This window comes from Caloenas nicobarica, chromosome 19 (genome assembly GCF_036013445.1).
Source record: "Caloenas nicobarica isolate bCalNic1 chromosome 19, bCalNic1.hap1, whole genome shotgun sequence".
Classification (NCBI taxonomy): Eukaryota; Metazoa; Chordata; class Aves; order Columbiformes; family Columbidae; genus Caloenas; species Caloenas nicobarica.
Window position 1 is genome coordinate 1,971,290 of NC_088263.1, and position 27,795 is coordinate 1,999,084.

At 54.0% G+C, this 27,795-nt stretch overlaps 1 protein-coding gene across 2 annotated transcripts in view; it reads right to left on the reverse strand.

Annotated features, from left to right (window-relative positions):
* Positions 1-27,795, reverse strand: part of RGS3 (regulator of G protein signaling 3) — an 87,066-nt gene that overhangs the window by 51,451 nt on the left and 7,820 nt on the right. The window contains exons 4-16 of one of the 2 annotated variants that reach the window (XM_065648501.1): positions 27,355-27,504; positions 19,503-19,553; positions 17,236-17,294; positions 16,156-16,250; positions 15,205-15,273; positions 13,980-14,040; positions 11,992-12,082; positions 11,205-11,272; positions 7,020-7,101; positions 6,245-6,350; positions 5,625-5,964; positions 5,134-5,173; positions 671-861 (exon numbers count right to left, since the gene is read on the reverse strand). In XM_065648501.1, coding sequence (XP_065504573.1) covers positions 671-861; positions 5,134-5,173; positions 5,625-5,964; positions 6,245-6,350; positions 7,020-7,101; positions 11,205-11,272; positions 11,992-12,082; positions 13,980-14,040; positions 15,205-15,273; positions 16,156-16,250; positions 17,236-17,294; positions 19,503-19,553; positions 27,355-27,504 — 1,403 coding nt within the window. Of the gene's footprint in view, positions 1-670; positions 862-5,133; positions 5,174-5,624; positions 5,965-6,244; positions 6,351-7,019; positions 7,102-9,447; positions 9,569-11,204; positions 11,273-11,991; positions 12,083-13,979; positions 14,041-15,204; positions 15,274-16,155; positions 16,251-17,235; positions 17,295-19,502; positions 19,554-27,354; positions 27,505-27,795 lie in introns of those variants that run through there. The other variant, XM_065648498.1, reaches the window with a different exon arrangement.

The following is a 27,795-nucleotide window of genomic DNA, read 5'->3' on the forward strand; positions in this document are numbered from 1 at the left end:
AAGCAAAACTGGCTGGTGAATGCAATGGTGCCAGTGTGAATGGCCACCCAGGTGCTGTTGGGGACGACAGAGGGCATGTCCCCCAGCCCCACATTTGTCCCCAAGTCCTCCAGCTCAGGCCAGAGTGACAGACATGGGTCACGGGTTTGAGCCCAAAGGAAATCACCAGTCCAAGCTCACACAAGTGTCACTGCTGCAAGCAGGGGAGGACAGGTGGTTCCCCAGAGCCCCAGGGGTGGTGTTCATCAGTCATGTACTTAAATATAAAGGATCAGGTGAGGTTTTCTGGAATTCCGGCCATACGAAGGACAAAAGGGAAGACATAGAGGTAGTTAGAGCTACAACCACCAAATTCAGGGCTACATTTTAAGAAAGTCATTTACAGAACCAGGGAGTGAGAACATCCTCTGTCAAACCATTACTGCTCTGGATCCTTGTCTGTGATTTTAGTGCTGGCTACCAGCTAAACTAAAAGAAAAAAAAAAACCCACACACTTTTGTTTGCACACTGTAATTAACAGCACAAAGAACCCATGGGAAAAAACCATATGATCTGCTATTATGTGAAGTTGGTTGCTGAAGCTCAGAAGCTGGGATACCTTCTTCTGACTCAAGCAAGCACCTGAGGACTAGGTTCGATCCAAAACCTCTCACTTCCAGCTGTACTCACCTGCACAAAGACGGGGAACACCAGCACCTTGGGAGCCAGCGTCACGTAGGTGCCGTAGCTGGAGTGCGGGATGTGCGGCCTCACTATGGTGAGGTTCTGGTAGTTCCCGTAGCTCTTCATTGTCTGCACAGTCTTCATCAGCCTGGATTTTCTCCCAGATCCCATGTGCGATTTCCCTTTACATGCATTTCCTGGAAGGACAGAGGAAGCAGAAAGAAATGCAGAATGAGGAAAGAGCTCCCGCAGAGCTGCTGCACTGCCGGCTTGGGCCCACAGAGCCCGAGGGGAACAGCTGGAGCCAAGTGCTGCAGGGACACCCAGCACTCTGCTATCAAAATTTCCCAGAGATTCAGGAAATAACAGCAACAACTTCATTTTTCATAATGCAAAACGAGATGTCCCTTGACACTTCTGCTCACTCAAGAGCTACTTGCTTGCTGGACCAAGGACTGAGCTGGATCACACCAGCAGCACAAAAAAAATTTATTTACATACAAAAAAAAAGCCAAGGAAGCCACCGCAAGCGCAGCTGCCAGCCAGCACATCTGCCTGTTTGGGTGCACCCAGCCTTCCGTGCTGTTTCTGAATACAGTGGTTTGGAGGAAGAGATGTGGTGCTATTATACACATCTCCCCGTGTAGAACTAGGAAATAAGAAATAGAGAAAAACCCCAAACATGACTTTAAATCGTCATTCTTGTATCACAGGGGCACCAAGGAGGTTCGCACCATCGGGGAACACCTGCCTGTGCCACCGAGCCCTGACCCTTCCCTTTCCAGGGAGGGGAAAACCATCTGGGACTAACTCAGGGTAGGGAAAAAACCACTGGAAATTTAAACCTCGGGACATTTTTATCCACACAAGTCCAGCCTGCTCTGGATTCTGGGCATGGGAGTTAGCAAAGCGTGGGAATTTCACATCATGGGGTGCTGGGTGGTAGGTTAATCAGAGTTTTTAGAAGATACTAAGATTGGAGGTGTCGGAGAAAAGGACAGAAGTGATAAACATATTCCTGAACATGGGATGAATCTATGCCTTCCCAAATCACTCCCAGGGATGTGATGGTTACTCAGACATGGGGGTGTATTTCTCAAGGATGACCTCATTTTGCATGAGGCTGGCACAACACCATCCACTGCTTCCCAGAATTACATTTCAGTGCTGGACAAAGTCCGAGCAGCCTGACTGGTTTTTCGCTCTGTCCCTCTCCATGGCAGAAAGCCGTGATCCTCATTCAAAAGAGGGATGACACCAAAGCTTTACTCACTGCTGCCACCTCAACTGGTCAAGCAGAGCTGGGACTTTCCCCAACAAGCCAACAGCAGCTCCTGTGGCCGCTCCACACCAGCCAGTCTGTATCGCTGGAGGCCAGGGGACATCAGGTGGAACGGCAAACCAGCCCCAGAGTCACTAATGTAACTGTTAATCCTGTGTTTAAAAGCATAATTGGTAATTATTGATAATCATCATTTTTCCCTGGTAGCTGATGCGTGGGTGAGTCGGTTTTGGCCACCCTTGATGTCCCCAGCCCATGGTGCTCATCTCTCCTGCCACATGCAAACACCCATCCCAGCAGCAGGACCTGCCAGGCTGGGGACAGAAGGTGGGACAGGTTCGTGTTCCCCAGGAGCAGAGCCCTCATCCCCAGACCACATCCTGATGGGCACCAGCAACCCGGGATCTGTCCTACAACCTGCAGGCAACAACTCCAACAGGTACTGAGTGTGTCTCTAACAAAAAGTTCATCCCTTCTTTAAAAGAAGCCCCACTGAAAAATTGAAGTATTTTCTCCCTCCTCCTTTAAGCCAATGAACAAGAAATGAATCAGCACTGGTGTGGCCGGCAGGGCAAGGGCTGTGACCATCCCCTGCACTGGGCACGGGGGAGGCCAAACCTCGAATCCTGGGGTCAGTTTTGGGCCCCTCATGCCAAGAAAGTCCTTGAGGTGCTGGAGCGAGTTGAGAGAAGGGAACGGAGCTGGGGTAGGGGCTGGAGCACAAGTGTGATGGGAGCGGCTGAGGGGCCTGGGGGGTTCAGCCTGGAGAATGGGAGCTGAGGGGAGTCCTTCTCAGGCGCTGGAAGGGTTGAACAGACGTGGACATGAGGTTCCCAGGGACATTGGGCAGTGCCAGAGTTGGGTTAATGGTTGGACTCTATGATCTCGAGGGCCTCTTCCAACCAAAATGATTCTGTGATTCTAACCAAACCAGCTTGGGTCCAGCAGGCAGGACTCTCCACTTGGATTTTAACGCATCCAGGTGAGAAACTGGAGCATTAGCCCGGGATCCTTCCCCACAACATCATCTCAGGAACATACATGAGCAAACCCTCCTGTAGCCCCTGCCAGAGGGGGGTCCCAGCAGAGTCCCCCAGCACCCCCTCCAGCCACCCGGCCCGGGCATTCCTGCTCCCCCCACAGCAGCTTCTGCCCCTGCATGGTAACGGGTCCCCGCAGCCTTCCCACGCAGGAACCAGCCAAAACACTTCTGACCATGGCTCAGAGCAGATAAGGTCTCATCCAAAGCAAATATACAAACCTACCCAATATTACATATTCCATTAAGTATTAGGAAACAGCACATTTACTTTCAGATAAGTGCCAGCAGAGCCAGACCGAGCTCTGTTGGCAGCCCGGAGCTGCTGTTTACCGCTGGCTCTAACAGCCTGTCTCTGCAGAGGGGGGGCTTCCTGACCCAAAATGTTGTTTCCACCCTAAGTGCAATAATTCTGATATTTTCTCTTTTCCCTTTTTCATGGTTGCACTGCCAGATAAAATCAAAACATGAGTGACAGCTCAACAAAGGACCGATACAATCTGTCAGGGCTGTTCACGTTCTGCTTTTCTTCTTGTCCCTAAATCACCTCATTTTATCAGAGGAATTCATCACTTGCATGAGTCCTGTTTTCTGCACACTGGTGCAGAAACGCACCAAGCCTGCCCGAAGTGTCAGCTCCTGTCACTGTGTGGTGGGAGGCCAGCTCTGCATTGCCACGCTTAATCACTGCTCAGGTTAATGAGTGCATTCTTCCCTCTGAAGACTGAATATTAAAAAACCGGAAACGGTCACGAAGAATTGTTATGGGAAGAAGCCAAAGCCTTTCAAATTCCACCCTGCTGCAAGAACAAATCCCTACGGCCCAGCTCATCTTTTCACAGGAGCCACAAACAGCAGGAAGGAGTTGCAATTATCCACGGTACAAAACATCCCAGCAGTTGAGCTGTGGAAAACTCTTGTGTCCACAGGGCTCCAGGGCTGGGAGCATCCGAGGCACAGGGGCCTCCGACCCGCACTGCTTCCTCCTGCTCTCGGCACTCCCACCACAGCTTCGCCAGCCCCACACTTCGCCTTCCGTGGACACTGTCCCATCTTTGCAGGCAGCACAAGATTTTCTAGCTGGGAATTGTGCTGATAGCTCTGCCCGCACCAGGGAGGGACTGCTGAGTTAAAGACACTCCTGCAAGATCAGGCCCAGGAGGATCAGCTCTGCTACAGACACACAGCTCGTCCTAAGGGTGTCCCAACAGAGCAGGGTACCTGCGGGTTCTCCCAAAGCTCCTGCACCCATGAACTGGCAAGAAGGGGTTGTGCATGGAGCTGGGCGTGCTGGAAATTGTAACTGCAAGTTCAACAGCACCCAGTGAACACCCCAGGGAGCATCTCCAGGCCTCAATGTTCTTGGGTTGTTTCTGTCCCCAGTTTCCCACTGGAAACAGCAGTCACCTGGTGATATCTGTTCAGGGAGACCTTGTGTCAGTCTGTCTTTCAGGCCAGGATTCACCAGTGCCCTGGCACACACCTTACCCCACCCCTCCTGCAAACCATCCATACACGGTTCTCCAGGAACACCAAGCTGCAGAAAATGAGTTTATGCTTCAAAGGGGTTTTGAGGAGAGCTGGTCCAGAGACAGTCAGAGACCAGGAAATGAGTATTCCCAAACCTGGCACTTCAACCTGCACTGATGTCTCTACTAATCTGAGTCATGGCCATCTTCACTTCCTCAGTAACGAAACAAAACTCAAAGCAGGGACCACAGTATTACCACCCCCAGCATCAGGCGTGAAAAGCTGAACACATCACAGAGAGGCCCCAGACACATCTGGGCAACAGCCACAGCAACGATGCTCAGCACTGTCACACTTGATGCTTTCATCATGGCCCTGATGGGGTGTCCCTGCCACCAGCCACCCTGGGAGCTCCCCCAGACCTGCTCACCAGGAGGCTCAGCCAGGACACCAGCAGCTGTGCTCTGCTCTAGGCTCAGGAGCAGAGTTCTCACTTCTATGTTTGATGCAGAAAGAAAGAAGATTATACCACCCAAAAGCCCCAGAGTTCTGTCACCGTCCTTAAAATGTGAGGAACTCCATTGCAGGGCTAAGGACAAGGATTCGCGAGTGCTAGAAAAACCATGTTCAGCTCTGAGAGATGCCCCAAGCTGTGTTTTCAGCAGATCAACAACTTACCCCCGGTAGTGTTGTTCTCCTGATAGACAGGCCTCAGCAGCTGTAAGACACAACCCAGACAGGACACAGTCACCCGAGACAGACTTTCCAACAATCAACTGCAAATTTTGGCATGCCAAAGCCAGCAAAGCCAAAGCACTCCAGAGAAGTAAAAAGCATTTTTGCCCTATTGCCAGCAGAAAATGGGAGCGATGACTTGCACTGTGCTCTACGCAGTGGAAACCTTTCCCAAACCCTTACCCCTCAAGTGAGCCTGGGAGTAGGCAGCAGGGCTTTCACCCCAGCTCTACAGTCCAAGTGGTAAATGTCTTAGAAAAACAGTGAAAGCTCCACCAAGGGACACAGGTCTGGCTTGTAAAAATGGCATGTGCTCTAGCAAACATTTAGAGATGAACTCGATAAGGCTGAAGCAGAGGCCAAGAGAGGATCCAGGCAGCAGAGCCAACAGCCACCTGCACTAACACGAGCGTGGGGCTAGAAACCAGCCCTACCTGGCTCCCAGGGTTCAACGGCGCCAAGATGATGTAGTTCTGGTCCGCAGCAGAGGGCACCCGTGACAGGGCTGGCATGGTGTTCTGGCCGAGCTTGCCGATCTCTGTGTACCTCTCCCAGCCGTTCAGCACCAGCCCGTCGCTCCCGTCATACAGAACATGGCAGCTCCGGCGCTGCTCGGGCCGCGGGGGCACGGTGCTGTTCTTCTCCCGCTTGTTGGGTGGTGACTGGAGGTCATAGGCAGACTTGCAGGACGATCTGCGGATCATGCCTTCATGCCCTGACTTGACCTGCGGGACGAGCCTCCAGACCAGCAGAATGATCTCAGTGGGACAATTCCTGAAAGATGCAGCACAAGACAAGTCAGAGATGGAGCAGAAGGGAACAAGGCACCCGTATTGTTCAGCCATGAGCCCTGCACTCCTTCCTCCCTCTAACACCTCTGCCCCTCTCCTGCCCACCCCAGCCCCCGAGTTCTTTCTTCTACTCCAGAGAATCCTTTCCCAGTCTCCTGCATCCCTCAAATCCTTCCTGTAGCCACCCAAAGCTGCTGCTGCCCTGGGCTCCCTCAGGCCATCTCTCCCAGTGCTGTGTGCTGGTGCTTTAGGTGAACACTCACCGGATTTCGTGTGCCAGCTCCACACATTTCCAGTGTTCCACAGGCTGCTCATTCAGCTGCAGCACCGTGTCGAGCTGCTGCAGACCTGCCTTTTCTGCTGGGCCACCTGCGGAAAGAAGAGACAAATGCCAGTCACCTGCTGAGAGTACAAGGGGGAGGAGAAGCCCTGGGGCCAAGAGACACCAAAATAGCTCCAAAGCTTGCACCACTCACTCCTCCAAACCCAATCTGTTTCCTTTGATACCCACACCTGGAAATGAAGTGGGGCCAGCCAGCCTGAAGCTTCTCTTTCCAGCATACACACACAGCGCCTGGGACAAAGTCAGGAACTCTCTCTCAGAGCTATTGCAGGAACCTCCTGTGTTTCCCGGTGTGCAGTGGGGAGCACCAGGTCACACAGACACCAAGTCCCTCCTGCGGGTCCACACCAACAGGATCTATCGGGCAATCGAGGGCTCCTGTGATGCTTCTCCTCCCTGTGTCCCTGTCTGACACACCCCATGGATGCTTTCCAGAGATCTCCCACCCACAGGACTCCCAGGGAACAAAATCTCTGCAAATTACTGCAACAAACTGCCAAAACAGTGACACAGTGCTAACTCAGGGACCTCTGACCTCGTCAGAGGCAGCAGAAGATTCATTAAGGGAAGTTTCTTGGAGGTAACTGGAGTCCTGAAAGTTGTGGGAGTTTCTGAATCACAACATGCATTGAGATGCAAAAGGAACAGGGTCACTCACTCAAATCAAGAGGGATAAAAACAATCCAATCTCTTACCAGAGTCCACTGCCTGCACACGGACTGGGGAGTCGCAGCAGATTGTGAAGCCGAAGCCATCGCTTCCTCGAGGGATCGTAATCTGGAGAGAGACAGCGGAGTCAGGCTGCTCAGTGGGAAGGCAGCCGCTGCGTGTGAGCAGCGAGCATCCCCCCATCGCCCCGCAGCCCCTGCGAATGCAGACGCACGGCACTTCTAGACACGGTCATAGAGCCCAAAGGAACCGTCACCGTGAACCCCACAGACAACAGGTCTCTGCTGCAGCCAAAGTGGGGTGAAAAAGGGGCTAAAAAGCAACATGAAATTAAGCCCAGGATCAGAGAGGAATTCTGCAAAACGAGTGTTTATTGAGCATACACAAACCTCCAATCACAATTTTTGCAAATGTAAGAAAAGGTCTGATAAGCCATTAGAAACAAAAACTTAAACCTGGCACTCTGGCTCTGACACTGATTTCTAACATGGTTTCTCTAAGCAAATCACTTAAACACTTCCTTTCCAGCTGAGTAACAGAAATAGCAGCTCTCCTCTGCTCCGGTGAAGCTGCGAGGATCTGCACAGCAGCTGTGTGCATCACCCCTCAGCTGGGCTGAGTGTGCCCTCCCTTGCTGAGTTCGGAGAGGATGGATGCTGTGTTGATCTAGGCTCATTTCTCCTCCTGATTCAAGAAGCATTTGGCTTATTAATAAAATGATGTTTATTTTTTTATGTTGGCTTCCAGCAGCAGCTCAGCATGACAGTTCTTGTAAATACCTGATTATTCCCCCAAGCAATTCATCAAGATCCTTGTTTTACTGACAGAGAAAAGAAAAAAAATCCAACATCTGACCTGTATTATTTTGAGAACAGAGAGAAGACGAGGAATTCAGCAGAAGCTGCCAAGGAGGAGAAGTGTTTCCTCGTTCCTCTGCCACGGGAGGGCAAACGCAGCAAGCTTTCATTTCTCTGCACCTTGACCCCGCTCGATTGCTCAGCATAAAATCGGGCTGAGAAAGAGAAACTGCCTTTCCTTGGAAGGATGAGAAAGTAGCTCCAGTCCCACTACACTGAACATAGTTGTTGGGCATTGGAACAGGCTGCCCAGGGCAGTGGTGGAGTCACCATCCCTGGAGGGGTTGGACAGACCGAGTTGAGGTTCTCAGGGACAGGGGTCAGTGCCAGGGATTGGGGAACGGTTGGACTCGATGATCTTGAGGGTCTCTTCCAACCAAAATGATTCTAGGATTCTATAAAGCACAGGGGACCCGAGTCCGGAAGTGTTACCAGTGGCACCTCGGAGCCAGCCCAGCATCTCTGCCACCACGGAGACTCCACGGTCCCTTCCCAGCCCAAAGCTCCCCCACATCCAGAGCTCTCTCATTTCTTCTCCCTGAGCTGGCTGGCTCCTGTCTGCCACCAGAGACACCTTCCCTCTGCCACTAAATATCAGCTTCTGGCTGCTGATGGTTCCCTTCCCTCAGCTCCCACCACCACGGCTGTTACAGGGAGCTGAACGTCCATTTTTGCCGCTAGGCACAGAAGAAATACGAGCAGCTGACATAAGCTGGAAGGTGGGTGGCAGATGGTGCGAGACTCCAGCACGGCGGAGGCTCGCTGTGCCCATAACTTTGTCAAAAAATGCAGAAGAAATGGTCAGAATAGAGAACTGAGGAGGTCTAAGGCACAAATCACAGTCAGCTGGCGCTAATACAAAGCAGAGCAGCATTCCTGCACGGGACGGTCACCACAGCCCTGAGGAGAAGTGGGCAGTTTCAGTTCAGCTGGTTCTTCGTGCAGTTCCCAGTGTACGCTGTCCCCTGCAGCAGCTTTAGCAGACACTAAAGATGAGCACAGGAGTGCAGAGAAAAGCTGAAAATGAGCCGGGAGCCCCAATCCAGACCATGGAGGGAAAATTGTGTTCAAAAGTGTAGGAGACTGGGACCTGCACAAGCAAAACCAGTGCCCAGCATCGCACACTGAGTGGGTCCGAGAGAACCTGCATCAGCTTTTATAGAGCACAGTGGCCGTTGGTTGTGACCGGCTTCAAGCAACACCTGATTCCCAAATACATTCACATTAAAACAATTTTTAAGAGAGACAGTAGCAGCCTGCCTCTCCTCTAATGAGTGGTAAGTTGAGACACCACCTTGCAGTTTTCATCATCAACATGCTCTGCTCAAGCTGCACAGTAAATTCTCCCCTCTATTCCCATCTACACCCTGAAGCACCAGGCAGAGATCAGCCAGAAACACCTATCTGGAGATGCTTTCCTTATATTCCAAATATTATCATCTACAAATGATAATGAAAGCAAACCAGCACCCTAGAAACAGCACAAACACAGCCCCAAAATGGTAAGAAAGCCCACAGACACTCAAAACTTAACCCAGCCTTGCAGCAATCCGCACACATGCTGGCACAGGGATTTTTTTCCACGGAAGATACAGACCTGCCTGTATCTCCGCTCCGAGCACACCTTGCAGAGTCCATTGAAGCGGTTCATGGCTGGAAAACCCTAAACTCGCCGTTAGCCCATGAAAGCCCCGTCTCCCGAAGCAGCCGTGATCCCGTTCTCCTCGTATCACACGAGTATGGAACAAACCCCAGTCAAACTGGCATGACCGCCCATGGGAACCCAGCTCCGCAGAAGAATGGCAGGAAACCACCTTTCACCTCCCCGGCCCCTGTCTGTGCCGTATGCCGCTCTACGATAAGCCAGAGGGCTTCCTGAAAACCCTGACAGACAAGGAAGAGAGAGAGTTTTTATATTAAAATTCCTGTCAACTATTTAGTATTCCCTAGTCCCTGCTCTGTTGATGTGGCTTTTGTTCCCGCGGCATTCTTCAGCCGCACGGAGCACTTTGTTATTGCAACGTTCTCACAAACACTGTGAGGATGTTTAAGCGGCGTTTCACAGGCACCGGCTGTGCAAGCTTCACTTCATTAAAAAGACGCCTGCACTCATTACACTCATAAAGGATACGAGAGATTTAAAAAAGAAAAAGCAGAGTTTGTTTTTGAAAGCACAGACCCAGAGGATACCCACATCCCGACGCTTTGTGCTCACAAAGTCACGGGGGGGAGGAAGCAGAGAGGTCAACTGAATTGCACCCGTGGTGTAATTTTGGAATAAAAGACAAACTCTTAACCCAGCCAGCAGCAGGGCACAAAGCAAGACTCGGCGGGTCTGCACCACGCAGCCCCAGCTGCCAGCGCTGTGGCAAAACCCCTTGGAGTTGAGGCTGCAATGCAAAAGAAAGTACCTTCCACACTCCGAAACAGGGATGGAAAAGAGAGGAAAGGCTCAAGGGAACCCAAACCCCAGGCTCCCTCAAATGGCAGCGGGGGTGGCAGGGCCAGGGGAGCTGGGGATGAGCGTGAGGAGCCCCAGTGCTCCCGGGGGACCCTGCGGGGTGGTGGGGCCATCCAGGGCTGCTCCGCATTGTCCCCGCCTGCCGCAGCGCGGGGCTGGAGCTGGAAGGAGGATCCGTCTTCCTTCCCAGCCACCATCTTTCAAGTCCGTGGCGACTGTCGGAGAGGAAGGGAGGAGAGGGGCGCTGGCTTTGTTTGTCTTGCTCAATTCTACACTTTAAAACAAATAACTGAAAATGCAGCTGAGGGAATCAGCAAAGCGGAATTCGGCACAGATAAATCATGGGGCCGGCTGAGCCCCATTTCCGATGCAGGCCATGTGTTTGTGTTCCCATTTCCCACCCTCGCCTTTCCCATAAATCACTGAAGCTCCACTACGGGCCTTTTTCTTCCCAGAGCAAAGGGCCCTGGAAGGAGGAGGGGAGCAGACGCACCCGTCTATGGAGACACTGAGCCGGCCAGGACTGATGCTGTGCGGCAGCCAGCCAGCCAGCCCCGTCCCCATCGCGCCTAGTCCCCATCGCTCCCAGTCAATGGCTGCTGCTTTGTCTCTGTGGTAATACACTGGAAAAACAGGTGGGCCCTGAACGGCAAGGGGGAGCGAGCGTGGGGTTACTACCCACATCACCCACCTCTGTCACTTGGTCCTTGATCAGGATAACTAATTGCCTATAAAAGCCACAGTGTCAACAAGGAGACTGACACAGCTCCCACCTCAGCATCACCCTCACCAACACTCTGTCCCTGGGCTCGTTTGAAACCCGTCCATGCTGCCAGCCAGCCCCCAACGCCACGTCTTCGCAGCCTGGTGGGTCCCGGCCCTGTCACACCCACCTTCAGCTGCTTCGTGCTCGCAGCATCCCTGCTCTCCTGCACTGCACCCTGGCTTCCCGGCATCATCTCTAAAAGATAAAAAAAAAGGTAAAGGCCATATGAGCTCAATAGCACATGTCTCCTGACAATCCCTCTCCCTCCACACTGCATCTACACACTATACATGAGATCCTTCCATGCCAAGGGCACATCTGCTTCAGGCTGGGGGTGGTTGCACACCTGGGCCAGAGACTGTTGTCCCACCCTGCTCTGTGCCAGCCTGCCCTCCTCACCCTGGCAGCACAGCATATTTATATTTATATATTTATATATTTATATTTAGAGTGCCTATCACCATATCGATAAACATTCTTTGGAACCAATTTGACGGGTGGAGGGGAAGGAGGAGCAGCTCCCACCATCCTGCACAGACCGCAGGAGCCACAGTCCAGCCATGGGATCAGCCCCAGGTCTGAGAGGCAGGAATCAGCGCAGTGAAAGGCCCGGCAAGAGGGAGAGATGTGGCTGCAAAGTTGGGGCCCGCCCAGAGCCCCAGACAGCCGCAGGTGAGCAGGAGCGAGGGCTGAAGGGCAGAGCTTGGTGTCCCGGCAGTGCCCACTGAACCGGCCGGGATGTCCCTCACGCTGATCCTTTGGGACCCCAGTGCTGTCACAGGGGTGGAAAGTGCTCGCAGGGCAGAGCTGCCTCACGCTGGGGCTGCTCCCTGCCAGCACAGGGGCGGACACGAGGTGACTCTTCATCTAAACCTTGGCAGCTCTCCCTGGGACATCCCAGGGGACACACACACCTCTGCTCTGCTTCAGCCGCCGCGTGGCCACCTTCAGGTGCTTGGTCCTGCCCAGGTCCTCCCCGAGGAGGTAGTACCAGCCGCTGATCTCCTGGGTGGGAGGAAAGCAGCTGTGGATGTAGGGGCAGATCCTGACCCCCGTTTAACCCAGTCTGGTTGCCCATAACCCCACAGGGCCCCATTGCACAAGCTGCCCCAGGGCTATATGTAGAGGCTGCGCAGATGCGTTTGCACACAGAGGCACACCCTGGAGTCCTTCTCTTGGGATAAGGCACCAGCTAAAACGCCATCCCTCCTGCAAGGAGGCACCAAGATCCACTGAAGTAACAAGCGTCTAGGTTTTTAGAGAAAGACAAGGTGCAGAAAAACAGCCAGTCTCCAGTAAAACTACCCATACTGTGTTTGAGCAGCTGGCAATCTCGCAGGGAGCCACAGCTCCAGCCTCATCCCCAGAGGAGGACGCCCAAACCAGCCTCCAGCAGTGCTGGGTGCTGCTCAGGGGCTCCCCTTGCCCTGTCCCACACCCATGGGCCAGGACAGCGCAGGGGACAGAGGTGACCTTGGCCATCCCTCGCCTCCCTCCCAGGCAGCTGCTGCTCTCTCCCAGTGCTCCCCGGGCAGCTGACAGGAGCTGGAGGGACCAACCACCTGGACCAAGCCCAGGAGTTGGCTGGGGTTGCAGGAACCACGTTCCCAGCGGCCGGAGGAAGGGACCCACTTTAAAACGAGTGGTTTAAATCCACGGTGAGGAAACTGAAAGGGAGGGATATTCCGGCAGCATCACACAGCACCAAAGAGACAGGGCCAGCTCATCTCAGCCCCGGCTCAGGTCCCAGGCAGACCCACACACCCCCAGCATCCTCCTGCCAGAGCAGGGGGCTGTTCACACGGACACTCCATCATCTCTGCACACAATGACACCTTGCGAAACTCACTGCCAAAACGTGACAAGGAGGGGACAGCTTTGGGAAGGCCAAATATGACCAGAGCAGAGAGTCTTCCCGGGGAGAGCTGCAGTTTAGAGCTGCTCTGCCTAATTCTCTTCACTGTTATAAAAAAGCTGCATCTCACTTGTCCAGATTCCAGAGGAGGCCATGCTCAAGCTACCTCTTGGCCTCTTCTCAGGTCACTGCCACAAATAATTCACTTTTACCCTTTAGCTAGAGAGCAAATTTCCACATCTCAGGTGATGTATTAACACAAACCCCTTCACTTGCTGAGATGCTCTGATGTGCCGACAACAGAGCAGGGCTGTCAGGGATGAAATCCCCAACCCCTGGCAGCTGGGATGAACATTTCTGCATTTCAGTGAGTTGACAGGGGTTATTTCAGCAGCAGCCTCGCAGGCTTGGTTAGGACAGCAAACTCTGCTGATGTGTATTACCAGGCAGCAGCCAGGCTGGGGCAGCAGTACTGTGACCAAACCTGCAGCAGTGGGGACACGGATTGTGGCCGGGGCACAGCCTGGCAGCACCACTGTCCCTGGGAACAGCCCCAGACCTCTGCGTGTGCCCTCTGCCCATCAGCTCAGCTGAACGCCTGGCTGGTGAGCGCAGGGAATCGGGCAGACCTCTCAGAGGAGCGTGTCCCCACCACTCAGCAGCCACTTGTTAGATGTGACACGTGCCAGCGAGGCTGACCCCACCTCCTGTCCCCAGGCAGCCCTGCTGCGAGTAGGGCTGGCAGCACTTGCTGGGGCTGCCTCTCTGCAGCCCCAATTGCTGCTGTTCTCTTTGTGTCCCTGCAGAAGGGAGTGACGGTCCCGTGTCCCAGGATCCTTCCTCATCTCTGCCTCCCGCAGTCACACCAACACCAGTCTCCCAGTGGCCATCCATACTGGGAATGGGACCAAGGAACTCCCTGGGCAACTTCAGAGCATCTTTGTCCCATGGTGCAAGAAGCCTGCTCCTGCTCTGAGGGTGACAACATCCACACACCGACCTGAAAAAGGTGCCCATCCCACACACTGCACTCCAGCACAGAGGTACCTTGTCCAGGGTCAGGAGGGACTTGACACCGAAGCTCATGCAGCCGATCAGTTCGCTCTGTCTGCGGGAGAGCCAGACACCATCAGCACATGCTTGTTCACAACTCCCAGGGGACCAGCTCCCCACATGCAGCCCTTTCCCAGAACACCCCAAATATCCCCCTGCTGGGAGGACAGGCTGAGAGAGCTGGGGTGTTCAGCCCAGAGAAGAGAAGCTTGGGGGAGACCTTAGTGTGGCCTTTCCGGACTTAAAAGTGGCCCATAAGAAAGACAGGGACAGACTTATGAGCAGGGCCTGTTGCGATAGGACAAGGGGTGATGGTTTTAAACTAAAGGAGGGAGATTCAGGCTGGACATGAGGAAGAAATTGTTGGCCCTGAGGGTGGTGAGAGCCTGGCCCAGGTTGGCCAGAGAGGTGGTGGATGAACCATCCCTGGAGACATCCCAGGCCAGGCTGGACGGGGCTCTGAGCAACCTGAGCTGGTGCAGATGTTCCTGTTCATGGCAGGGGTGGCACTGGGGGAGCTGGGAACATCCCTTCGACCCAAACTATTCTGTGATTCTGTGATCCCTGCCCATGCTGGGAGCCAGGCAGTGCCCAGGCTGTGCCTCCCTCTCCAGGCAGGAGCAATCCTGGTGTAACCGCACAGCTCAGCTGCAGCAGGGCGAGCAAGAGCTGGGCTGGAGCATCCTGGTCACCTCCAGCCCACCTGATCCTGGCAGGAGCTTGGCCGAGGAGGCAGATGCCACTTGCCTGAGCCAGCAGCACAGCCTGCGAGGTGCCAGACCCCTCGCTGCCGGGCTTTCCTCCTCACTGCATTGTCCCTAGACATGGGGAAGCTCCCAGCAAAGAGCCAGGCTCCAGCCCCACTTGGCTTTAGCCAGCGGTGCAGGCGTGAGCAGCTACAGGAATTTTAAATGCTGGTCTGGGTGATGGCTACCAAGCAGCAAGGGCAGGATTTCCTCTCCGCCAGCCCTCACGCAGCGCGGTGCTCACCAGCATGGGCTGCCCTGGGGAACGACCCTGGCTGGGGCATCCCACCAGCAGGTCACAGTCCTGTTGCTCAGCTCCCCAGTGTCACCAGCCACAGCCTCTGTGCAGGGCAGCCCTGAGGGCAGGGCCAGCCCTCGGGGAGCTCACGTGGGGTGGCCAGAGCAGACAGCAGGTTTGCTGCCACATCAGCCCCATTTGAAACAGATGGTATGGCAGGCTGGCAGCCTCTTACCTGGAATTTCTCTCTCGGTTCCAGACTGTGATCAGGAGACGTTTCTGCTCATCCTCCTCTTGCACTGGGCTGTAACAAGCAGAGAAGACAGCTCATGAGCACCGATCTTCCCCAGGAGCGCTCAGCAAGGGCTGCCCACACAGCCGGGGACTCCTCATCCTCCTCAGAGGCAGGTTTTCTCCTCTGTTCTCTGCATGGAGCACTGCAGCATCACCCCTAACTGTCACCTCCTCAAGGAGCCACCCTTGCACTACTTCTCTCGTTCCTGACAGACAGCTGCACAGGGATGCGACATCTCTGGGGCAGGCACTGGGGACATTGCTCAGGTGGTTTAAGGGGAAGAAAATTTTGCAGAAAGACACACTTCCAATATCAAAGGGTAAATGCAAGGAACGTGCCACAGTTCACACTCTGAAACAACCATCCTGTGCCAAATTAAATACCACAGGGGGACAGAGGTCTGACACAGGCTGGTTAGCCAGCAACGACAAGCTTTACTGAAATACAACAGCTCCTTTCTCATGCAGAAACATGCTGTAGCTATAGGAAATCCTTTTACCTTCCTCATTCATACTGATGCCCATACTATTGCAGGCGCAAGGTCTAGGAAATGGAGCGTGTTTGCCCAACTCCTGCCCTGCAAGAAAGTCCAAGTGTGCGGGAGCGCCGCTGCCATGCTGCGTGCTGACAGCTTTGTGAGCCTCTGCAGAGCTCTGCCCAAAAGTTCAAGGCATTTCGGCTATAAAAAACAGCAGAATAATGTCTGTCACTCCTCATCTCAGCAGCAGACCTGCTCATGCATGATGTGTGTTTGTTATAGACCATAACGCTAAAGCAAACACAGGGTCTTGGCTTTGAGAGGGAACCCCCAGACAGTGGTGGTGTGTGTCCCCCAACGTGAACACGGCGCTGACAGATGGGTCAGAGCCACCCCTGCCCTGTCATACTCACAAAAGAAAGTGTTCGTGGAAGACAGGATTTTTGCTGTCTGGCACAGTCTTCGTCTTTTGCCTGCATTTCCAGTCAGCATCTGGCACGATCGACATCTTTACAGAGCAAAACAAGCAGCGTGTTAGCACTCAAAGCAAGCGCTGGCACCCAGCTGCCACCTCAGCCGCTGTGGTGGCAGGAGACCAGCACGGCCACTGTTATGGATGGTTGAGCCTCAGAGATCCAGCAGAGCCGGTGCTAATGTGTGGTTTAGATCATTTTACCCTATGCATGTCAAGTCATTGCATTACAACACTCCCTGGGGCAGGGGAGGGAAGGAAAAGAGCAGAAAAATCAAGGACTGATGCATACAAATGCCGCTGGCTGGTCTCTGACTTGCAGCCCCCTTGTAGGGGAGATGCTTCCTGCACAGTGCACACCACCAGCCCTTGACACCCAGGGGGATGTTCTTGCACAATTAAATTAAACAGGAGTCCCTGAAAATAAAACAGTTTCAGAATATACATGAGGCCTTGGTACTTATTTTTAAAATGTTCTTTAAGCTTCAATGATTCATAGAATCATTTTGGTTGGAGGAGACCCTGAAGGTCACTGGGTCCAACCATAACCTAACTCTGGCACTAACTCATGTCCCTAAGAGCCTCAGCTATATGTCTTTTAAACCCCTCCAGGGATGGTGATTCCACCACTGCCCTGGACAGCCTCTTCCAATGCCCGACAGCCCTTTCTGATTGTTTGCTGCTACTTTTATCTACAGTCATGCTGAACAGAAGCTACGGCTAAATGGAAAGTTAAATGTATTATTGCTCTTGCCTCCCACTGGGATGCATCCCACTTGGTTGATGCAGCCCTTAGCAAGGTCCCATCCTCTGCTTTTCTAGGTCCACACAGACACTGTGCCAACAAAACCAGAGAGACCTTCAGCACTGGACAAGAGAGCAGCTGCCTCCCTGCATGCTGGGGATGCTCAGCCAGAGGAGGACAGAGGAGGAAAGGGAAGGGACAGGCAGCCCAGAGCATGCTTGGAAGAGCCAACCCCAAAACCCAAAGTTCCCCGAGCAAAGCCCCAGGAGAACTCACCTTCACATAGGAGTCGCACGTCCGGCACTCCTTGCCCATCAGCCCTTTTGCTTCCATGACTGGAAAGGAAACAAAACAGTCAAGCCCCAAAGTGGCAGGGAAAACATCTTCATACACCACGGTGCTCTGTTTGATGGGGTGTCCCGTCCTTGTGGGACCAAACACACCTCCTACTCCATCAGAATCCGGCACACAGCTCCCCAGCAGCCTGGTCTCACTGGGCACCCACAGCCAGGTGAAGGGATTTATTGTATTTTTTGCCTTTAATACAACTGCACTATAAATACAAGCATCTATGGGAGAGGTTGGCAGCAGATGCAGTTCAGCATCCGGATGGCAAATTGCATTTCGTTTGCCTGACTTGAGACAGTTCTGGGCTCCCTGCCCCGAAGCCAAATGTATCATCAAGTTAAATATCAACAGGCACATCCTGATGGCAGCTCTGCCAGCAGAGACTCGCCATTGCCCCATGGCGGGGAACAGTGGGTCCCAGCCCCATGGCTGGAAGCAATAGATGTGCAGCAGAGTCGCGACTGCCCAGGACAGGCTGTCAGAACAAGGCTGAGCTCAGTCCTAACAAGCCCAGCAAGGCAGCAGTGACTTAGTCTTTGTCAGAGACAGATCCATGTTTCTAAGAAGCACGGCCAGTCTGACAGAACCCACAGTGCACAAGGGGAAAGGGGCTCAGCAAGACCCTCTGGTGCCTCGCAAAGCAGCTTGCAATGTTCCTCCAGGACAGGCTCCACCAAGAGCTTCCTCTTCCAGCCAGAGCTGCTTCAGGTTTAAAGACATTCAGGTGCAGAATGAAAAACACAGATCACCCCACTTCGCCCAGCCTCCTCCTGCTCAGTGATGACCCTGAATATCTGAGATGACAGGTCCCAGATCTTGAGCCACCTTTGCCTCTTTGCTGGACCATTCCCCTCTTCCTGGGCCCTCTTTTGGAGATGGCATCAGAATGAGACAGTGACTCTCCTCCAGATAGAGGGATTTAGGGTAAAGCCAGACTCTCAGAAACACACAGCTTGGAGTGAGCCCAAAAAACACATTTTCAAGCTGTTGTATTTTTACAAAGCTTGCCTGTGCAGCTGGAAGAAGGTAGCAAACTGTCCTGGCTGCCGAGTGAAGAACAGGCTGCGTGTGGTCCCCATCACCTCACTAGGCTCAGGCCACTCTCTGTCCCCAGTTCCTGACAACCAGGCAGGGCTGAGGCTGTGCTGCAAGGTGGGACGTTGCTCCAGAGAAAGCCTTTTCTATCCCTTTTGCCCTGCAGGTCTCTGAGATGGGGATGCTCTCCCTCACAAAGAGCAGCCACCCTCAGGAGCACTGGGAGTCCCAGGGCCCTGCTTTCCTTCCGCCCTACAGAGCCCAAACCCAGGACAGCAACATGCTGCTCCGGTCACAGGGAGGGAATTTTCACTGTGATCATTTCAAACTCTTTGGCTCTTTCCTCGATTCTTTAACCATTTACTTATCACAAAGCCCTGACAAGCTCCAGGCAGAAAGAGCTTTGTGCCAGGAGACCAGGATCCTAAGGGATCCCTCGAGTGTCTCCAGAAAGGCTTTTCCTAAAAAAAAAAAAAAAAAAGAAAAAAGAAGAGCAGGTTCTGGCACTCATCGCCCTTTCTAACACACACCACTAAAGCTACTGTGCCACAGTTCCCCAGGACCTGCCTCATGGCTGTGAAGGAGCCACCATCCGAGGTGTATCGCTCTCTGGTACCCAGCAATGGTGGCCAGGCCTGAGTCCCCAGAGAAGGAAAAGCATCTCTTGTCCCCAGTGGGACATGCCATGGTGTAAGGGACAGCAACTCTGGCCTGGACCAGGTGAAATACTTTTGGTGAAGAAATAATGCTGGTGTTAAAAAATTGCAGCATTTGGAGGTAACTGAATGATTTGGAAGTCCTGGCAAATGTGGCAAATGGTTTTGGCCAATATAAAAGATGTTTCAGAGGAGATAAAGCATTTCAGATTTTCTTTTCCAAATTATAGTTGCTTTTTTCCTTTTCACATAGAGTTAAAGAAAAAGAATTTATACACATGGATGCAAAAGACACCATGGTCACCTGGAAATGAACGTCTCTAGAAATCTCATTTTAGCCTGTACATCAAAGAGCCACCATCATGCCACTCCACCACAGAGTTGCTCCCAACAGCTGCCACGAAGCTCCAAAGAGTTTGAAGAATGGGCACCACTGTGCTGTCCCATCACCAGCCCAGCGTGACACTGGGGCCACCTCCCCACACGCCCCAGGGAGAAACTCACTGTGCAGCACCAGGGTCCGGCCCCGCACCTCGACAGACAGCTTCAGCTGGCCTGGGGAAGGAAAGGAGAGGTGGTGAGGGAGAAATGGTGAAGGAGGCAGGGCTGGCACAGCTGCCTTGGCACCTCTGAGGCCCCAAACCCATCCTGCTTCCCCACCCCAGGCATGGGCATCACTCAGGGGCCAAGAGGAAAAATCAGGGAGAAAACATCTTCTGCTACCAAGCAAGTCTTAGGGTTTCAGATGCAAAAACATCCCAGGAAAACCCAAATACTGTTTTCTCAGCACACAGTAAACTCCACTGGCAGAAGGCACAAGCCCACAGCAGAGGGAAGTGGGAACAGCAGGATGAACAGTCGCTGTGGGATGAATTAACCCCGGTTCAACAGGGGGATGCAGCTGCTCAAATCCTCCCCCCAGCCCAGACCCAGCTTCCCCGCTGCCTCCCCCGAGCTCCTGTGCAGGCCAGGGGCTGTCACCCTGCAGGAGGTGACAGCGGGCCAGGCTGCAGACAGGCTGGACAAAGGCCAAGGACAACCGGTGCCTTTGGTGGCAGGAACATGGCAGCACAGGGTCAGCCAGGGCTGGGGCAGCTGGGTCCGTGGCACTAACCCGCTGTTGTCCACTTGCTGCTGCTCCACAAACTCTTCATCTGTCAGAGTGTTTTTTGGGGAAATGAAAGCTGTAAAAACCCCTTTGCTGACTGTCACCTCCAGCAACAGCTTATTACCAGCACTGTCGAGCAGAGAAGACGCAGTGATAAGGACTAACGCAGCACAAATCCACCCCCCAGGAACAGGAGCACGGCAAGAGCTCCCACGTTGCAGCCTCCTGCATTTCCTGGGGAGCCCAGACAGGACGGGCTGCTGAGCAGACAGGTCATCCCCTAAAACCAGGAGGCAATATTTGCTTTAATCTAGGATTAAACAAGAATGGTTTCAGTCATGTGTTTTGACACTGAATAATTGTCAGGTGGCCAACAAGGCCAGGAGCAGCCAAACCCCAGGGAACAGCAATGCTCATCGTCCTGCAGTCCCTCTGTCGCAGACCCGGGGCGGCTGGGACCAAACAGAACCCTGGCTCCCAGTGATGCAGCCCCCTGGAGAACTGCCTGGCTCCCTGTGTAACAGCATCAAGAGCTTTTGATAGAGGAGAAGGTGGTAGGGGAGAGCCTGGAGCAGCTACATGGAAGAAACCCAACTTTGGAGCAGGTGTATATGGAGATCCCCCCACTCCTGGTGCTCTGCCTTACCCACAGCCACCCACTGAGCCAGGACCTGCCTGGGTACCCAGCTCCTCGCTCCCCATCGGCATTGTGAGCAGAGCGAGGAGTGCAGTTGAGATCAAAGGCAAGACGGCTCCAACAGTCACTAGCAGGCCAAAAGAGCAGATCTTAATGAGAACACAGGGGCGTCCACTTCTGTCCCTTAACAGGGCAGAGAACACAGGAGAGAAAGAGAGCTCAAGGTGCCAAGATCTGGTGCTTGGAGCAAATGACGGGATCTTCCTTGGAGCAGGAGGTTGATCTGAGTTGTTACAGGAGCACAGACAGCCATGAAGGAGAAGACTTCTCCCCTTGTGGACCGGTAGAGCGCAGCAGCAAGAGCTCACCATGGGACCCAGCAGTGCCTCGCGGGTGCTGCTGAGCCCGCCTGTGCAGCTCAGCAGGCAACACTTCCACCCATCAGAGCCTTTTCAGCTCACAGAGGTGAGAGGGGAAGGGAGGGCTTGGAACAGAGAGAGGAGGTGGGAGGGATGAAGCCAGAGAAGCATCAAACCAGAGTAACTCAGTTCAGCTGGAGCATCCTCCTGGGGAATTGCTCTCGGTATGGACTGTGCAGGCAGATCCAACCTCTGTGTTCATGAACCTGGGACAGGCTCAGCTGAAACCCAAATACAATGGCCGGGGTGCTTAGGCAGGCCTCTGAGTCCAGAAACACCTCGCAGAGGTACAAGGACAAAAAGCAGGATTATTTCTAAAGAAAGAACAAAGGAAGGAGCATCCCAAACACACCTTTGGCTGGTGACAGGTAAAGTCACCACCTGAAAACAGTGCCCACAACTGCAGAACCCACCGCTCGCAGCGCGCTCTGCACAGAGGGGAGAGCCCTTCAGCAGAGCTGGGAATCAAACCCAGCGCTTGCACAGCTCCAAACCCAACCTGCAGGTCCTGTTGCTTTTTCAAACACCCATGCCAGATCCCCGAGCTCCCCCCTCTCATCTGGAGCTGCGAGTTGTGATTTTCAGCGCTGCCTGGACCCATCTGCTAGCAACCAATTCGCAGCACTGGAAACCCAAGCAGTCACGGACCCTGCGCAGGAGCTCAGCGCCCGGGAGAGCCGCGCGTGTGAACCCGCTGAGCGAGGGATGGGGACAGGTCACTGGGCAGCAGCTCGGCCCTGCCAGATCACTCACAGCTATACACTTGCTTTCCCATGCACTCTGCATCAGCCCAAAAATCCATCCACAATGCTCAGGCTGGCACAAAGACTCGGCCAACAGCATTTTCCAGCATGGAGGTGACGCGCTGGGGTGCGCAGCCGCTCTGGTCACCTTCCCAAGGGGGTGCAAGGGGCTGCCGCCTGCCAGCTGGGATACGATGTGCAGATTTTCAGGGTGATGCGGGGGCTGAAATATGTGTAATTGCTTTGGACCAACCCAAAGCAAAACATTTCCCAATGTTCTGGGAGAATCTAAAGACTGAAAGCATCGTTAACACAACATTTCATTTAGACCAAAGCAAAATATCTCATTTTCACTTGCTTTCCAGCTTACAAATAACAACCAACAAACTTGTAAACATCATTTACAGACATCTAAACAGCTTTCAAATTCAAAACCAACATTTCATTTTGCAAAAGAGGCACCCAAGGGCTTAGGTTTGCTGGGGTGTGGATACCTTAAGGGATTGTTTAACCTGAAAAACTCGTTTTTCACTCCAAAAAACCCACAGAATTTTTAACTCTCGCTCCAGCTCAAGTGTGTGTCCATGTGTGCATCTGCGTGTTTGGGAGCACGTGTGTGTGCAGATGTGGAAATGCAAGTCTTTATCTGCAAGGGCACACGTGCAAGCGAGAGCAAGGTGAGAAAGCAGAGACAATCCAGGTGAGGTAAATCAGGACAGTGCTATTGAAGCCAACACTGATTTACGACAGGGAGAATATTGTCCCCCGGTGTCATCATGCCACCCCAGCCTTCTGGACCAAGACTTTAACCCTTCTGCTATCTCCGGATCGCTGACACTGTGGGAACCTTCGCGCTGCTCCACTATTAGCACGTAACAACCGTTGCAACACAAAAGCAAAATGCCCCCGTCTAACCAAGCATGACGAGGAATCAGCTCAGTAATGAATGGGCCCTGGGGAGGAGAAAGAAGCTTTTGTGCTGGGAAATTCAGGGGGAGGAAGCTCTGTGCTCAGCCCTGGGGATGGCTGGGGCCACTCTTGGGGGACACACGGGGACAAGGCTCCTGCACAAGGAAGGATCAGGTCAGACGGGCCTGTGGCCTCGTGCATCGCATGCACCACTGCTGCTCTGGCGCAGGGACAGCGCCCTGGCACCTGTGCCACAGGTGACACCAGAGGAGAGCAGGGAGAAAAATGGGCAGTTTGGCCTTTTTCAGAAATATTACAAATTGGCCCCAGTAGAAAGGATTTGGGAGTATCAGTGGGAAAGAGCCTCTCCTTCCTGTGAGGAACAGGTGACATTCCTGTCAATGTGTTAGCTCCCACCCATCTCCAAAGCACATCAAGTGACAAACCACACACCCCAGGACACCCCAGCCAGACTGTCTGACCCCAAAGGGGTTCCAGCCGGCTCATGCCAGGGAAGCACTCAGCAGCTCTGGAGCAATTCCAGAGCCTGCATGGGGCTGGGAGCAGAGAGGGAAGCTGCTGTCAGAAAGAACCGAGCCAGCTGGAGCTGGTGGGAAGGATGTGCTGTCCCAGCGTCTGCACGCAGACAGACTCAGGGGCAGCAGTCGCACCTTCTCAAATGCAGCAGCAGCGACCTTCCTCCAGACCAGGGCGGGCTGAAACAAAACCCCTATGAAGGCAAGTTCTTGGGCTGCATTTCCACCTCATTGTGAAGCAGAGGGTCAGAGAAACTAGAGGTATTAGAGAGAGAGCAGAGGAGATGGTGAGGGGCCTGGAGCACAAGTGTGATGGGAGCAGCTGAGGGACGTGGGGGTTCAGCCTGGAGAAGAGGAGCTGAGGGGAGACCTTCTGATCTCTGAACTGCCTGAAAGGAGCTTGGAGCCAGGGGGGGTCGGGCTCTGCTCCCCAGGAACAAGCGCCAGGACCAGAGGAAACGGCCTCAAGTTGCGCCAGGGGAGGTTTAGATTGGATATTACAAAAAAATTCTTCCCGGAAAGGGCTGTCGGGCATTGGAACAGGCTGCCCAGGGCAGTGGTGGAGTCACCATCCCTGGAGGGGTGTGAAAGGCATTTAGACAAGGTTCTTAAGGACAAGGTTTAGTGCTAGAGTGAGGTTATGGTTGGACTCAATGAACCTGAGAGTGTCTTCCAACTTAAATGATTCTATGATTCTGAATGTTATTCCTTAGATTTATCTCTTTTTACACATCCCTAACATGAACTAAGAGAAACAACTTCAGCAGAGGCGCCCTGACACAGCTTGCCCAGGTCACCTGTGCTCCATAAACATTAATATAAATGAAAATAGGAGCAGAGAAAGGCCAGAGAGAGACACAAGAGCAGACAGCTCGTCTCACAACAGGACCCACACGCAGCTCCTGGGCGCACCCCCCATCACAGGGAGCAGGGCTCAGCGGGGCTGGCAGGGCTGCAGCGGGGAGGGCACCCAGACCCTGCCTGTCTGGACCCCACAGGGCAGGAGAGGTGATTCGAGCTGCTGAACAAAGCCGACACCAGGAGAACTGGGAAAATCCAGGTACGAACAAGCACCAACTGGTAACCAAACAGGTTCCCACCCATGAGAGAAGTTTGCCAGGCCAAGGGAGGGGACACGAGAATGGTGGTGTCCTTTGGGAGCAGACAGGAAAACCTGTTCCTTACTGATCACCTCTGACAAATGGAAAATTTGGGGTTGTTCTCCTTAAATGCTTTTCTCTTTTATTGTAGGCAAAATGCAGGTTTCGCCCTGGCTGGGACACCCAAGAGCCATCAGTGTACATGGCAAGGGGAATTCTGAGCAGAGGAAAGTAACACCAGATAACTGCCTGGGTGAAAGGTCCCCATGGGTGCGAGGCAGAGCACCCCGAGATCACCATGGACAACTTGGGGTCCTGGCACCAGCCTTTCTCAGGACCTGGGTCACCCACATGGGTGCTGGCCCTGCCACTGCTCTTCTGCTCCTGCTCAGAGCACCCAACACCAGGTCTGGTCAGCAATGGTCAGCCCATGAAGGGAACTGCAGCTGCAGAGATGATGCTTGGTTACAGATCCAAGAGGCACCACAAAAGTCACAATATTTGGCACAAATAAGTCCTGCAAAGACAGGAGAATTTCAGCTTCAAGGCTGTCCTGAGCAGTTTGATGTTTACAAATCAAAAGGGAAAAGGAGCAGCATCCCGGGCTGCCCAGGGAAGGGATGTCCTGCTCCACTCACATAACCCTCTCTGCTTCCCTGCAGCCTCTTCAACAGCACATTGCACAATTGCCCACCCTGCTCACTAAAATAAGCAACAGCTTTTTGAAAGAGTTTTTGAAAGAAAATTGTTGTTTAAAAAGTGGCACCCAGGAATGGCACCCAGCTTCCCTCTGCACAAGACAGCTGCTGACAAGCCAACACACACCACAACTAATGGCCAGTGTCAAGTTAACGGTTGGAGTCAATGATCTTAAAGGTCTTTTCCAACCAAAAGGATTGTAAGATTCTATGACATTTGCTGCCAAACTCGCCAGCTCGCAGGTGGGTGTGCAGGGCTTGCAGCCCAGCCGTCGCTGGAACGCTCCAGCCCGCAGAGCCAAGCCACCACTGCCCACAGGCTTCTTCAAGCCCTCGCAGCAAAACTGAGGCAGCCCCAGGAAAATCCACAAGGAGCAAAGAAGGAAACTGGGGCTCTGCCCTAAGGGGGGCCGGGGCTCTGGCCAGCCCTGCACAGGAATCCCACCTCCTACCCATCCAGGGGTGCAAAACCACCTGGGAATTCGGCGCTCGGCTGACTGCAGCAGCACACCTCGGCGGCAGCAGCTTGATTTCAGGGTGCTCTCCAGTTCTCCAGCTCAATGGAGCCACGTATTATTCCGGCTCAGCGAGGCAGAAGCGAGCAGGCTGCTGCTCAGTGTTAATGCCTTTGGGGAGCAGCTCTCCAGCCTGTTCCTACCAACCAGGCGCTGGCCATGACTTGCCACGGCTCCCCGTGCTGCACCGGCCACATCCCCCGGGCACCCCCTGCTCCCCGGAGCTGCAGGCTCAACGCTTACCAAACGTGGTGAGGTAGAAAGAAGCTCCCAGGGGATCAGCCTGGCGGGTGCAGAGCGAGACTCTGTGGATGTTGCCGGGCTCCATGGCAGGACACTTCTAATTAGCCAGTAATTGGAGCCCTTCCTGCCTAGCCCGGGAAAGCCAAGCAGCCGTTTAAGCCGGGAGTGACAGGCAGCCGGGTTTCCATGGGACACGCGTCCAACCGCCGCACGTTTGAACGGCGCAGCTCCCATTGGCCCCACGGATTTGAACGGGGGCCGCACCTGCCTGAGCAAACAGGCCGAGCCCCACGCCGCAGCCACGTGCAAGGACATGGGCAGCGCTCTGCAGACCCCAGACCCACACCAGCACTGTCCCACAGCCACCCTGGTGAGGCACCAGGAACGAGTTCCTGGGAAAAGTGGAAAACTTTGCAACGTTTCCTCTCCTCCGCAGTATGCCAGGCTGTAAGTAACCGCGTGACTGTGCTACCAGGTTTGCCAGCAAATGTTCAGCTGCTCGGGGAACTGCCCCACCAGAGCAACAGGGGACAGCGGCATGGGACAGCTCTGAGTAAATTATTGCAGGCAAGGAAAGGGTGTAAGAGAGTTGGTCTGTGGGGGTGAGGCAAAAAAGGGAGGGATGGCCAGATAAGGGTTACCTGCTTGGCTCTCGTGTAACAAGGAAAGAGGCACACAGCCCTCCAGGCTCGTGGGATCACTCTGCAAGACCCCAAGCAGCCCTTCCCATGCCCCAAAGGGTGACGATGTACCCACCAGCTCCAGACAGTGCACCACAGCTCAGTGGCAGCACCCAGAGCTGAGCACAAGTCTGGAGAGTGGGGAGGAATGATGGAGATGGTTTCTCCATGAAACCCCCCTCCCCAAAGGCTGGGCTGTCCCAGGATCCCTGCAGCCCTGCTCCCCACAGCACAGGACCCCACAGGAGACTGACTCCTGGCAGAGAGGACCTGGCCCCACACCCTCCATGCTGCGGGAAATGCCACGTTCAGCAAGGTCCGTTCCTTGTGGCACTGCTGTGAGGCTGCGGGGTCCACAACAGCACGGGGGCGTCTGTGGGGGGTCTGGATCAGACCTGTGGGGGCTTGTGGGCGAGAGCAGCTGATTCATGGATCCTGCTGCCCTGGGCTCAGGCAGAGGTGGGTAACAGGATAGCTCAGCCCTGACAAGTGAAGGTTGGGAGAGACACGGGTGCAGCCCAGCACAAGGCCATGCTGCCACTGCAGATGGCTGCTGTCAGTGCTGCGCAGGCACCTCCATTTCCCAGTCTGCTGAAGTAATACTAAATATACCGACCTCTTTGGGATGGAAAAGGACAAGATTTCTAGAGGCCAGGGTGCTGGACACACACCTCTGCCATTCCTCCCCATGGTCACCCCTCCACACGCTCCTGGCCAAGACCGAGCCCCTGGCTGCCCCACAGCCCCCCTCACACCCCCATCACGTACCTTTACCCTTCACTCGCGCGTGGCTGATCTTCCTCCTGCTCCCCAATGGTCCCTTTGACATCTGCAAGGAGGGTCGTACAGCCCCACATTGTCCCTTCATCAGGGCTGGCAGACGCTCCAGCTCCAGCAACCGGGGACTCTGCCCTGTCCCTGCCAGAGAAGAAAGGAGATGAGGACAGGACACAGCAGGACAGGGAGCTGGGACACAGGGGACACCACGGACTCTGCAGCACGCGTGGTTTTTACCTGCCACAAGGATACGTCCCCACCCCGTCCCAGCCTTCCCCAGAAGATCACACTGCCAGGTCTCTGGTCCAAGCTTCCCCTGGCCAGCTCTGCACAAATGGCGCAGTTCTGTCCTCCAATGTCCCCCGCTGCCGAGCCCCGACTGGGTGCAGAAGGGAGAGGAGCGATGGCGAGTCACTGGGGCCAGTGTCACAG